The 14107-nt window shown below is 47.6% G+C and overlaps 1 protein-coding gene across 1 annotated transcript in view; it reads right to left on the bottom strand.

Moving 5' to 3' along the window:
* DCDC2C (doublecortin domain containing 2C) overlaps positions 1-8718 on the bottom strand; it is a 112721-nt gene extending 104003 nt beyond the window's left edge. The window contains exons 1-2 of the mRNA XM_074989143.1: positions 8414-8718; positions 5896-5947 (exon numbers count right to left, since the gene is read on the bottom strand). Coding sequence (XP_074845244.1) covers positions 5896-5947; positions 8414-8718 — 357 coding nt within the window. The remainder of the gene's footprint in view (positions 1-5895; positions 5948-8413) is intronic.
* Positions 8719-14107: the final 5389 nt, after the last annotated feature.

The following is a 14107-nucleotide window of genomic DNA, read 5'->3' as shown; positions in this document are numbered from 1 at the left end:
CGCTCGGCTGGCCAAGGGCCTGGCTGCCCGGGGTCACCCTGCCCACACTCCTGACCACGTCAGGAGTAAGGTTAAGGAGCTGCGGCACGGTTACACCCGGGCCCGGGATGCGGCCAGCCGATCTGGGGCCGCCCCCGCCACTTGCCCTTTTACAGGGAACTCAGGGCCATCCTGGGCCCCCGGTACACCTCCTCCCCTCCGGCCACTCTTGACACCTTGGCCAACGAGTCCCAGCAGGCCCCGGAGATGGAGTCCGCCCCGGAGGCAAGCCCTGTACCCCAAAGGGCCCCCAGGAGCCCACCCCGGGATGTCGGAGGAGGAGGAGGGGGACTCCTCCAGTGATGGGGAGCTCCGGATCGCCATCCTGTCCCGGACCTCCAGCAGGGCGTCTGCCCGGTGGGTGTCTCCCAACCATGGGAGCGGACCGTCAGGTATGTACCCCCCCCAGTGCACACCCCCGCAGTTAAGGGGCAGGGACAAGAGACATGACCAGGGCCCTCCACATGGCCCCAAGGACAGCAGTGGCATGTCCCTCAGAAGAGTGCATCAGCCCCTGCCCCCCAGCAGGACAGCACCATGCCCCATCCCTGGGGATGGTGGGAGCGGAACCTAGGGCCCCCCGAGTTGTGGGGTGGGACACCCATCAGCAGCAGGAGCATCTCCCGGGGACGGGGATGGGGAACCAGCAGCAGAGGGGTCGGGGGACAAGGGCCACGGACCAGGGCCCACACTAACGGCTGTCTCCACTCTTCTTCCCCCATGTTCCGCAGCTGCACCATCGGAGGACCCAGAGAGTGCCGGCGAGGTGTCCGTGGTCCCGGAGAGTCCACCGGGGCCATCCCAGCAGTCCAGCCCCTCGGCAGAGCACCAACCAGCCCCAGGATGGGGCAGACGGCGGAGCCACCAGAGGACGTCCACAGACCCCCAGCTGCTCGTGACCCTCGGCATCAGCTGGAGGTGTCAGAGCGGTGCCTGCGGGTGGAGGAGCGGCGGCTGGAGCTCCAAAAGCGAGTGCTGGCCTGGCGCCAGGAGGCTTGGGGGGCCTTCATGCAGACCTTCGAGCACATAGTGGAACACCTGGCCCCCCGTGCCGCACCGCCCGCCGCTCCGACTGCCATCCCACCACCGTCCGCCACCCTGGGGCCTGCCGCCGAGGGGGACGTGGGGCCTGCGGACACCGGCCGGCCGTATTTGCTGGTTCGCCCGGCCCCCACCCAGCCTCGGCCAGGGCTCCGGCCGAGGCAAGGGTCGCACCCTCCAACCCCGGGCGCCGGACATTTGGGGTGCGGGGCCAAGGACGTGGCCCCCTCCTCCTTTGTACATATCCCCCATTTGTAAATAGTTTGTGTTGGACCCCTGTTCTGTTCTGCTACCTGCCCCCCCATGTAAATAGTTCCCCCCTTTTTATATATATATATTATTAATAAGAGAATGCACTGTTTGGTTTCAAACAACATGTCCATTTATTTGCCAGAAAAGTCGGGGGGGGTGCTCTGTGGTGTGGGTGTGGGGGCAGGGAGTGTTGTGGAGGATGGGGGGGTGCAGTCGGTGGCCTGCCAGCGTTCACCCCGCAGCCTGGTCAAAATGGGCCTGCAGGGCCTCCCGGACCCGGATCCCCTCGGGGTCGACCTGGCAACTAGGGGCAGTGGGTGGCTGCACATTGGCCCTGCCAGCCTCCACAGCCCAGCCCTGGAAGAAGGCCTCTCCCTTGCTCTCCACCAGGTTGTGGAGTGTGCTGCATGCGCCCACAACCTGGGGGATGTTGGTGATGCCTGCATCCAGGCTGGTGAGGAGACACCTCCAGCGCCCTTTGAGGCGGCTGAAAGTGCGCTCGACCACCTGGCGCGCATGGTTCAACCACGTGTTGAACCGCTCCTGGCTGGCTGCGACATGGCCCGTGTAAGGGTGCATGAGGCAGGGCCGGAGGGGGTACGCCGCATCTGCGACGACGCAGAGGGGCATGGTGGTGTCCCCCACAGGGATCTCCCACTGGGAGATGTAGGTCCCCACCTCCAGCCGGCAGCACAGGCCCGAATTTCTGAATACCCGGGCATCGTGGGTGCTGCCAGGCCAGCCCACATAAATGTCCAGGAAGCGGCCCCGGCTGTCCACCAAGGTCTGGAGGACCACCAAATGGTATCCCTTCCTGTTGAGGAAGTGTCCTCCGCTGTGCACTGGGGCACAGATGGGGATATGGGCCCCATCCAGAGCCCCAAAGCAATTTGGGAAGCCCAGGCTGGCAAACCCCGCGATGGCAGCATCCGGGTCCCCAAGCCGCACGAGCCTGTGAAGGAGCAGGGCATTGATTGCACGGACGACCTGCAGGGAAAGGACATGAGAGAGCACCAGTGAGGGGCGTACAGGGTGTGTCTGGTCCTCCAACCCAGGGCGCCCCCCCAGGACTCCCCCCAGGGCTCCCCCCTCACGGGCTCCCCCCCCCGGGTCCTCTTACCTCCATGAGGACAGCCCCGACGGTGGCCTTGCCCACGCCAAACTGCTGCCTACAGATCAGTAGCTGTCTGGAGTGGCCAGCTTCCAGACAGCGATGCCGAACCATTTCTCGACGGTGAGGGCACGTCGCATGGAGGTGTCCTGGTGCTGTAAGGCAGGGGTGAGCCACTGGCAGAGCTCCAGGAATGTCTGCCGGCTCATGTGGAAATTCTGGAGCCAGTGGTCGTTGTCCCACTTGCCGAGCACCAGCCACTCCCACCAGTCCGTGCTCGTGGGGTAGCTCCACAGCCAGCGGCGTGTGCGGCGGGGGGGTGGGTCGGAGGGCAGCAAGGTCTGGGGCTGCTTCCTCATCCCCTGGGGGCAGCTTCTCTTCCACGAATAAAAGGTGATCAGCTGCCTCCTGCATAGCATTGAGCAGGGCAAGCACTGCTCCTGCAGGGGCGGGTGTGTGGACCTCTGGCTGCTGCTGCTGCTGCTGCTGCTGCTGCTGCTGCTGCTGCTGGGGGTCCATACTGCTTCGACGGGGTGTGCGTACCTGTGGCTCTGCAGACTGCGTGCTGTGCAGGCTGAGCGTGTCTGGGAGGGGCCCTTTAAGGGAGTGGCTTGCTGTTGCCCCGGAAGTGCTAGTCCGCCCTGTGACACTGTCTGCAGCTGTTCCTGGCACCCTTATTTCGATGTGGGCCGCTGTGGTGTGTAGACGCTCCCCTGCAGCACCTACTTCGATGTAGTACTGCCCAACGTCAATGCTGAACGTCGACAGCACCAGCCCTGGAGGACGTGTAGACGCTATTCATCGAAATAGCTTATTTCGATTTCGCTACATCGAAATAAGCTACTTCGATGTAGCGTCCCCATGTAGACATAGCTCAGATCAACTGCTGGTAGTAAGCCTCACCCTTGCTGACTGAGCTAACCTTGTTATCCCCACCCTTGCTCTGGCTTATTTATACCTGGCCCTGCAGATTTCCAAGACCAGCATCTGATGAAGTGAGTCTGTGCTCACAAAAGCTCATGCTCAAAACTTTCTGTTAGTCTATAAGGTGCCACAGGACCCTTCGTTGCTGTTATATATTCCAGATGTGGCCTCACCAGTGCCAAGTAGAGGGGAATAACTTCTCTATATCTGCTGAAAATGCTTCTCCTGTTGTATCCCAATATGCCATTAGCCTTTTTGGCTACAAGGGCACACTGTTACTCATATCTAGTCTCTCATCCACTATAATCCCCTAAAAATGCCCTCATCCACTATAATCCCTCAAAGTAGCTGCTGTGCAGCTACTTTGCCAGTAGGTACAAAGCCTATAAGAGGGCTTGGGATTCGTCTATCATAAGTGCAGGATTCTGCATTTCTCCTTGCTGAACCTCATCAAATTTCTTTTGGCCCAATCCTCCAATTTGTCTAGGTCACTCTGGACCTTCTCCCTACCTTCCAATGTCTCTACCTGACTCCCTAGTTTAGTGTCACCTGCAAATTGCTGAGGGTGCAATCCATCCCCTCATCCAGGTCATTAATAAAGATGTTGAACGGTACTGGCCTCCTTGAAACAGACTGCCAACCAAACATTGAGCCACTGATCACTACTTGTTGGGCCCGTCTCTCTAGACAGCTTTCTATCCATCTTACAGCCCATGTATCCAATACATACTTCCTTAATTTATGGGCAAGAATGTTGTGGGAGAATGTATCAAAAACTTTGCTAAAGTCAAGGTATATCAAGGTATATAGAAGCTAATGAGATTGGTGAGGCATGACTTGCCCTTGGTGAATCCATGTTGACTACTCTTGATCACCTTCCTCTCTTCCAAGTGCTCCAAAATGGATTCCCTGAGGATCCCCTCCATGATATTTCCAGGGACTGAGGTAAGACTGACTGGTCTATACTTCCTTGGATTGTCCTTCTTTTCTTTTTAAAGATGGGCACTACATTTGCCTTTTTCCAGTCATCCAGGATCTGTCCTGATCTCCACAAGTTGTCAGAGTTAACCATCATCCAACACAGTCCATCAAGCTCTCACTTGGAACCCACAAGGAAAATGCAAAAGAGGAAGACCTCGGACAACGTGGAGAAGGTCTACTGAGACTGAAGGACAACAACTGAGGTACTCTTGGAGCCAGCCAAAAGATGTGTCCCAAGACATAGTGAAGTGGAGGAGACTTGTACATCACATATGCTCCATGCAGACTACAAGGATTAAGTAGTAGTAGTGGTAGTATATATAGTACATTAATATAATGTTGTATTAATATACAACTTTTACTAGGTCCTGGAATGTCATGACCCTCTACATACAGCATAATACCAGTAGAGCTTAACAACTCTCAGGGAAAAGTCTGCAGGAATCTTTTATAATTCATAGTGTTTGGCAAACTTAATATCAGGTTAGTTGCCATCTCCTCCTGCAAGTAATCCTTGAACGTGGATAGTTGGCTCAGTACTGCATAAAATGACAAAGCAATCTGTAATTCCCCTCATCACAAGGGTTTTACGATCTAATTCAAAATCTACATGCCTATTTTACAGCCCCAGTGAAGGGCTTTAATTTAAGAAAAAAGCAAGTTAAGTAGCTGCATTTAAATTCTGGCAACAATACAAGGTAAAGAAAAATTTAATATGGATATGGGTTAAGCCATTTTATTGTCACCTTCTGATGCAAATCCTTTACTCTATGTTTATAGGTAATTTTATATATATATATACATATATATATTTTAGCTAGAGAGTGCTTGCGTTATTTATAAAGCACAGTTATTAATCAATGTCACCTGAAATTAACACTGGTTCTAGCTTAATTAGGTGCATATCTTCTAAAAAGAAGGTGCAATAATTACTGGCTGTTTCATAAAGATTCAGAAAATTTGTTCTTGAACAGCTGTCTACATGTAATAGAGAACATAGTAATGCAAAAAATAAAAGGAATGACAAAGTGCAAATGTGCTATGTATCTCAAAGATAGGTGCAGTATTCTAAAATGTGGTCCAATTAATTTTAGTCAGATGTCTTGCGCTTCACGACAGTACATTATCTTCTACTATAGCATTTGCAAATAATTTTTTAAAATATTTATTAGGAAATTTCAACATGACTACAAATCGTTGCTGTGCAAATACTGCATACAAAACAATAATCATTACACCGGTAAACCATGTTTACAGAAAAACGTGTTTACAAATCCTTGCTGTGCAAATACTGGATACAAGCAAATAGTCATTACAACACTGAATCATATTTACAGAAATCATAATTACATAGAGATTGTATATGTGTTCAAATGCTGAAGAAATCATAGTGAAAAAGATTGCAAGGGTATGTCCAATCATCAGAGAATATTGGGATACAATCTTTTCTTTGACCTTTTAGTCCAAATTTTCCTTACAAAAGAAGTTAAAAATGGCAAACTAATGACAACATTTTAAAAGCATAATGTTAACAGTTACATACTTACCACCTCTACCTTCTTTCGTCTTTGTGGTTTTTTTATGCCTATATGAATATAACTGTAAGGGGGAGGAAAAGGAAAATTAGACAAATTACATTCATCTGTTTCAGTAGGTGAGTAGTTTCCTAAAGCATTTTGGTCTATTTGGGACACCTATTATTAGTGACAAAATATTGCAGATTTTGGTCAGTGTTACCTTATTTTATAAATTGAAAATGTTTGTGGTTTAGCCACTGGATTAGAATACGTCATACTTGGATTTATTCCATGTTTCTCCAAAATGATTAAACCACTTAATCTCTGGCTCTTGGCTGCCCATCTGTAAAGAGGGAATAAGATGCCCCTCATAAATATGGAGATATACCTATCTCATAGAACTGGAAGGGACCTTCAGAGGTCATTGAGTCCAGTCCCTTGCCCTCACAGCGGGGCCTACCACCATCCCTCACAGATTTTTTTTTTTAATGTATTGCTCCAGATTTCTAAATGGCCCCCTCAAGGTTTAAACTCACAGCCCTGGGTTTAGCAGGCCAATGCTCAAACTACTGACTTTGTCTTTTTATTGTAAATCACAAATTCTAGGTGACAAGGACTGCGTATGTGTTCAGTGCACAGTACAATGGTGTTTCAATCTCATTTCAGGTCTCTGGACATTACCAGAACAGAAGCAATAAATTCACTTTTAAGCTATTACTTTTAAGATGCTGATACTGTATATTTCAATTAACAATGTCAAGTTATTGGACTTCCTGCAAAGATCCTCCCCGGAACCTTGAATAAGAGGTGAGAATACACAACACCTCTCCAAAGACTCTTCAGCAGCTTGTAGGATTGGGCCCTAAATTTGAACTTCAATACTCTGTTTTAAAACTGTTATAAAATCCCATATGGATCCCAAATAAGATGTTGATTGTTTGTTTGTTTGTTTGTTTGTTTTTGTGGGATTCTGTTTTTATTTGTTCTGAGTTAATACATCTTCTCCAGTGCCAAGTTTTGTTCAAAAAGCAGCTGTTATTTGGAATAAACAAAAATGTTCCTGGGCCCACTGATGACACTATGGCAGCAATTATCTTACTTTCTTTACAGAACTGTGTCAATAGCAGATCTTTGAGACAAAAAATAACCAAGTTTGTTTCATGCACACATACACAGGCAAATATGGGCATTCATACAAACTGCAGCTATTCTCTGTATACTTCTGCAAATAAAAACGTTCGTATTTTTTAAGAAACATAATCAAGCTCGTAAGAACAGTCTAATCAAACAGTAATTTGGGATTCATATAAATGTTCCTGAACATTTGTTTTGCAGCATTTAACCAGACAAGTCTGCTTAGGAATAACTTCCACTTTCTTCAACCAGCCACAGCAATAGCTGGTGCATCAAACTAACATGCAACCAATTCTTGAGAATTTAATTGCAGCCGAGTGAGATGACTGAAAGCTTCTTAATTTCACTGTTCTGCCCTCATTGGGTTAAAATCCAGACTGTGTCCTTAGGCTGTTAATGGGGATTCTCTTTAGGTCATTAACTCATATTAAACATACAAATTGTCTTATCCTCTCAAGATTTTACCAGGTTAGTGAAATTAAAAAGCACATCTTTGTTCCCAGTGAAAGATTAAGGATTGTCACCACTCACTTTGAAACCATCATCACTAGGGCTGTCTGCACTACAAAAATAACTTTGAAGTTGCCTACTTCTAAGTACTTCGAAATAAGCAACTTTGAGGTTGAGCATTTACTTCAGAATTAAACTTTGAGTAGGCCACTACTCTGTTCCCAGGAACAGAGTAAAGACTCTGAAGTTAACTTCAAAGTAAGAGAAAATACCTGTAGACTCTTTGATGGCTACTTCGAAGTTGTACCTAACTTAGAAGTTAACTTTGAAGGTAGTTCCTAGTGTAGACATACCCTAGATGTATCATTTAAAATACAGGTAAAGAAATGGGCAATTGTATGTAGTTATAACAAGTTAACATTTTAACCAGGCAAATTCCTTGGGGTTTTTTTTTTTTCATTTTTCTCACTTTGGACTAGTAAAACTCAATCTATTGAGCATCCTGTGTATTCCGTCAGATTCAGCTTCTCAGTGAAGCAACATTTTGACTGCAAATCTGAAGGGGCCAGTGGAGTTGTTTAAAACCAACTATTTCCATTCGTGTGTATTTTTTCATTTTAACTTTTGGAAGCACTTCTAGCAGCTTCAGTTTGCCAGTGCAACCCAATGGAAATGGAGGACAGTGGCACCGGATTCCCTTTGTGTCTGGGCAGCCGGAGCTTTTCTGTGTAAACTTTGAAAACTCACTTCTTTGTGCCACATCTTCCAGCCTTTCACCCCTTCTTGGTTTGGTCTATTTAAAAGGTGAGCTCCTGGGGGCAGGGATTGCTTATCACTTCTCTGTCCACCATCTAACCCAAGGGGCCGCTGACCCCCACCGGGGTTCCTAGCAATGATGGCAATAGGAACAGGTATTTTTGTACAATATCTACCGGTGGATCCAGATTTCCACCTTGTTACTTACTCCAGTTTTTTAAACCTTTCCCGCCCAGCAGCCACGTAACAGCCGCCCTGCTGGAGGTCGGCGAGGCTGCAGACCTGGTGCCCTTCCTGGGGGGTGTACAGCGTGCGCACGCCGAAGGGCACCTCCAGCCCTTGGTTGAGCAGCTCTATCAGCGCCTCGAACGTCCGCACGTGGCGATGGTGGACCACGAACTTCCTGCCCGCGGAGAAGGGGTCCCCGTTGCGGTAGACCAGCACGGTGCAGGCTGGGCTCAGCCCCCGCAGGCTGTACCGGGCCCGGACCTGGGGCTCTGGCGATGGCGCCATGGTCGAGGGCGGGCCAATAGTGCAAGCGTCTCCCAGCCAGGGCACGGGGCTCTCGGGCCGTGGGCTGCAGCAGGCTCCAGCTGCGGCTGCTGCCCGGGCCTCCTAGTTCATGGCGGCCCCGGCCCCAGCCCCGGATCGCAGCGGTGCCCAGCTGCCCTCGCCCGCCAGGGGGCTGACGTGGCCCGCGGGGATTGTGATCCCCACCCGCAGGCAGCGGCCGGCGGCACTGACTGGTCTCCCCGGCAACCTGCCGGGCCGAGAGAGATCCCGGGCCGCCAGGGGGGGCCCCGGCCGGGGGGCGGGTCGTACAACCCGCCAGGTCTCCGCTGTGTCCCGGGCCTCCCGCCCGCCGCGGGATTTCTCCGGCCGGGCCAGGTGCTCCCCGCCGTCCGTCCGCCTCCCCTCCCCCGGACAGTCCGCCCCACCCCACCCCCTCCCCCGGGACAGCTCGCCCCTTCCCCCCCGCTTTCCCGCGGACTGCCTGCACCTATTACCCCATCCCCTCCCCCCCCCCGCAAGGACTGCCCACACCCCATCCTACACACACCCCGGGACTGCCTGCACCCCACCCCATTCCTACCTCCAGGGACTTCCCCCTTGCCACAATCCCGTTCCCTCCCCTCTTCCCCCCAGTGATCTCCCACCACCCCAACCCCTCCTCTCCTTCCCCAGTCACTTCCCACCTCATCCCAGCCCAGCCTCCAGGGACTTCCCTCCCACCCAGCCTTGAATGATCTCCGTCCTGCCCAGTGACCTCCTACCACCCCCATCCCCTCCTCTCCTTCCCCTGACCTTTACCTCGCACCCACCCCATCTCATCACCATCTCCAGGGACCTTCTCCTTGCCTCAATTCCCTCCCCTCTGCCTCCAGTGACTTTATCCAGCCCCCATCCTCTTCTCCTCCCCCAGTGGCCCACCCTATCCCTTTCCCAGCTCCAGTGACTTCCCCCTTCTTAGGATCTCATAGGTCCCCTCTGCCCCCAATGACTTCCCTTCACCCCATCCCTTTTCTTCCTACCCTGGTGACTTCTGTTTGCCCCCATCCCCTATACTCCTCTCCCAGGGAATTATTCCCCTTTCCCATCCCACGCCCTTCTTTTCTCTCCCTGTGACTATTCCCCTGTCACCATCACAACCCCTTCCTATCACCTCCTTCCCTTTCCCTCATCATATCACCTACTTTCCTCCCCACTTCCCCCAGTCTCTTCACCCCTCTTCCCACCCCATCACTTCCCCTTCTCAAGAAGGGATACAGTGGCATATGACTCCTTTGCAAAATTTTGGCAGCTGTCCCAAGAAGGGAAAAAGGCAATTTTAATGTGGTTGTCCAGCCACAAAATCTTGATTGCTACTGCTTTGAATACATCATTTCAGTTTGTAACTGATTATTTTTCACCAGTTTTAGAAATATTTTCAGGCTTATTTAAGACTTTCCCATTCTTCTCTTGTATGGGATTTACTGAGGGGAAATTCTCACACGGTGACACTGTGTGAAGGAAATTTCAGAAAATTTCTAGGTGGAATTTGAAATGTGGGATAGAAAAAAATTTCACAATAATGGGGCAGATTTTAAAAACTGCTTCAAACTTAACTGAATATTAGTGAATCTCTCCTTCCAAATGAGATTAATACCTAGCTGAAATATCTGTTTTTTTTTTTTACTTCTCCTTTGCTGCACATCTCATCTTTCTGTATATATGTAGTTGCTTGTTTTGTTATGAGTTCTTTTAACTCACTCCATAATCTATTAAAAAGGGCATGGAGGGGATCTGCTTAGAACAAAAAAAAAAAAAAAAAAGCTCAGGGCACAACTAAGCTAAGGAACAAAAATCAATGTATGATACGCAGTTCCAACTACGTGAATTGCATAGGTGGAGTCAACGTACCTTGTGTCAATTTTCTGCAGCATCCTCACAGAGAGAAGTCAATAGGAGGAGTATCAGGATTGACAGCAGCTCCCCGAAGGTTCAATTTAGCATGGACCTACTCGGTGTGCTAAATCAAACCCCAGAATACTGACCACCCATAAATCTACCCAGTAGTAAGTACAAACAAGCCCTCAGATCTTGAAAGGCCTTGTGATTAAATGTAGCCCCTTTATAGTTGCAGTCCATGTCGCTGATCAGCAACTGCTATCAACAACTACCACCAAAGTCCAGTGATAGGACACTAGGTGGTGAGGGCTCTGAGTTACTACAGGTGTCTTGCACATGTAGCTAGACTCTAATCAATTATCCTAGCTGTGGCCAGGAGGAATTTTCCTCATAGATCAGCAGAAACAGGGTGAAGGGTGGGGGGGGTAACCTTCCTCTGCAGCATGTGCCAGAGATAACCTGAAGATTTACACTTGTGTAAATTCTCTGTAACTTGAAGGTTTTAAACCATGATTTGAGGACTTCAGTAACTCAGACAGAGGTTATGGGTCTGTCTATTACAGGGGTAAGTAGGTGGCCTGCAATGTGCAGGAAGCCAGATTAGGTGATCATTATGGTCCCTACTGACCTTAAAGTCTATGAAGAACTGGTTACACAGGTGGAAAACCACAATATGATAACATTGACAATAGAAAAGGTAAATCTCTTTATTATAGCGCTACACACCATGGCCACAAATTATTTTGCAAATTAAGAAGTAGAATACAAAGTCAGCTCTAAGAGTTAGGAAACAAAATGGATAAAAGCTATTCTTGGGATAGACATCAGACACGGTAAATGATTCATGAGAGGAAGGATGGTCCAATGGAGAATTTGCTGGCCTGGCACTTGTGGGCTCAGTCCCCTGTTCTGAAACAGGATTTCTTGTGTAACATCGACCAAGGTATCAAAACAAAAAGCAGTCAAGTAGCACGTTAAAGACTAGCAAAATAATTTATTAGGTGAGCTTTTGTGGGACAGACCCACTTCTTCAGACCACAGCCATACCAGAACAGACTCAATATTTAAGGCATAGAGAACCAAAAACAGTAAGCAAGGAGGACAAATCAGTCTCTCTGTGCTGCTGTTCTCCCTCTGCAAAATGGAGATAATTGCATTTCCCCACGCAAGAGGGTATTATGAGGAGATAAGCATTAAAAATGGATCTTAAAAACCTTAGACAGATTAAAAGAATTATAGAATAAGCACTTTTCACTGACACTTCCTAAGAGTGATAAATAACATAGTATTAATTATGCCAAAAATATTAATTATGTATAAATCAAAACCATAGATTACAAACAGTATATGTTATGATACAACATATTTTGAATGCTCCCAAATGCAATGTATTAAACAGGTTAAGCCAGACATAATTGTGTAATATCCGGTTTTAACCCTATGTAAAGTACACATTATATTGAATTTCATGATGACAAAGAAAAACTGTCCCCATTTCATGGATAATTCAGCTTTGACTATAGAATCACTGTCAGTGTCTCCGGAACTGTAACAGATAATGATATTTTGTATTTAATTATTATGCAAAGTTCCAGAAATATTTTTGTTGTATCTGCTTTCATATGTATCCGATGACATTTTAACTGTAATCTGGAGTGCAAACATTTAAAAAATACCACATGCACTCAAACCATGTGGAAGCCTGATTTCCTTGTAGTTTGTTCCTCCTGGAGCAGGGGGTTGGATTAGATGACCTCCTGAGGTCTCTTCCAATGCTAATATTCTATAATTCTAAGCCTGCCCATGGCCCCATGGTGCAAACAGGAGGTGCATATGGAATAAAGAAGGTGTGTACCCAGAGTAAGGAAAGCAAAGCTGTATTTGGGGCCACCATTTCCCTCTTTGCAGTATACCCAAGCTCATGTGCAATCACACAAAAAGCCTTGCCTGCCATATGGAATCAACTCCTTAACTGAGCTCTTTTTTCTGTCAAAAGAAACATTGCCTCAATAGAACCTAGGGTCAGAATTTTCAAAACTGAGTGCTTACAGCTATCCTTCTGAAGCCATGTTTAGACAGTTAAATCAGTGACCTGATTTTTTTAAGTGCTGAGCACCCAAGAGCTCCCACTGACATCAAAGCAGACTCTGGAATGCTCAGCATTTTTGTAAATCAGGTCACTGATTTAGATACTTAAATATAGATTTAAAAGCATAACTTTAAGCACCCTGTTTTGAAAATCTTAGCCTAGACTAATACAGAAAGAGACAATGTTTAGGTGTTATGTTACAGCAAAAAGTGCAAGAAAAAGGAAGGATAAAATTATTCTGTGTTTTCACAATAATAGGCTTCCAAATTCCACCAGTGCATTGACAGACACAGAAACCTGAGGCTGAAAGAGAAACACAACCTGTCTCTCTTCTTCAGGTTTGGAATCCTGACAAAATAAACAAGGAGAGCACTTTTTAGTATCAGAAGGATAAGCTATGGAGATGCTTATGAGTGCATAACTTATACACTGAATAATAGATTGCCAGGTCATTATGGGAAGTGGAGACCTGACTGAAAGCAATAGAACATAAGGGCCATGTCTACACTATCCCAAAACTTCAAAATGGCCATGCAAGTGGCCATTTCAAAGTTTATTAATGAAGTTTACTAGTAATAAAGTTTACTAATGATGCGCTGAAATACATATTCAGCACCTCATTAGAATGCTGGCGGCCACGACACTTTGAAAGCAGATAGGAATAAGGGGATTTCAAAGTTGCCAGCATCCTTTCAAAAAGGAGCCCCGTCTGGACGAGCCGCGTGGCAGCGAGCCACGTCAATTTCGAAGTGCCGTGGCCACTAGCATTCTAATGAGGCACTGAATATGTATTTCAGCACTTCATTAGTAGACTTCGAAATGGCTGTTTGCATGGCCATTTTGAAGTTTTGGGATAGTGTAGGCATGGCCTATATGGCATAGGAAGTGTATTTTAGGACAATTAGTGGACTTATGGGCTGTGTGTACACTTGCATTCGTGTTTGAAAGACGAATACAAATGGAGGAAGTTGGAATGCAAATGAGGCACTGGTTTACATATCTTATGTTCATTTTCATAATCTCTTTTTAGAAGAGATTCGAAAGAGAAAAAGAAGCATAGACAGGACACTTTCAAAAATAAACCCCATCTTCGAAAGAACCCTTCTTCCTTAAACAAAATAGGAGGAAGGATTCTTTTGAAGATGCGCTTTATTTTCAAAAGAGCCCCGTTTACACTGCTTTTGAAAGAATCTCTTCCAAAAAGAGATTATGCAAATGAAGCATGAGATATGTAAATCAGTGCCTCATTTGAATTTTCAATTTCCCTCATTTGCATTCCTCTTTTGAAAGAGGAGTGCAAGTGTAGACACAGCCATGGAGTGGTTAAAATAATTTGCCTTTCAATTTTGATGCTCACAAAGATAAATTATGATCACCCAGGAGTACACTGTGTTGTCCTTGTTTGGATTGGGGTTTTTTTGTTTT

The sequence above is a fragment of the Carettochelys insculpta genome, chromosome 3 (assembly GCF_033958435.1).
Source record: "Carettochelys insculpta isolate YL-2023 chromosome 3, ASM3395843v1, whole genome shotgun sequence".
NCBI classification, from domain to species: domain Eukaryota; kingdom Metazoa; phylum Chordata; order Testudines; family Carettochelyidae; genus Carettochelys; species Carettochelys insculpta.
This window is presented reverse-complemented; position numbering and strand designations above follow the sequence as displayed.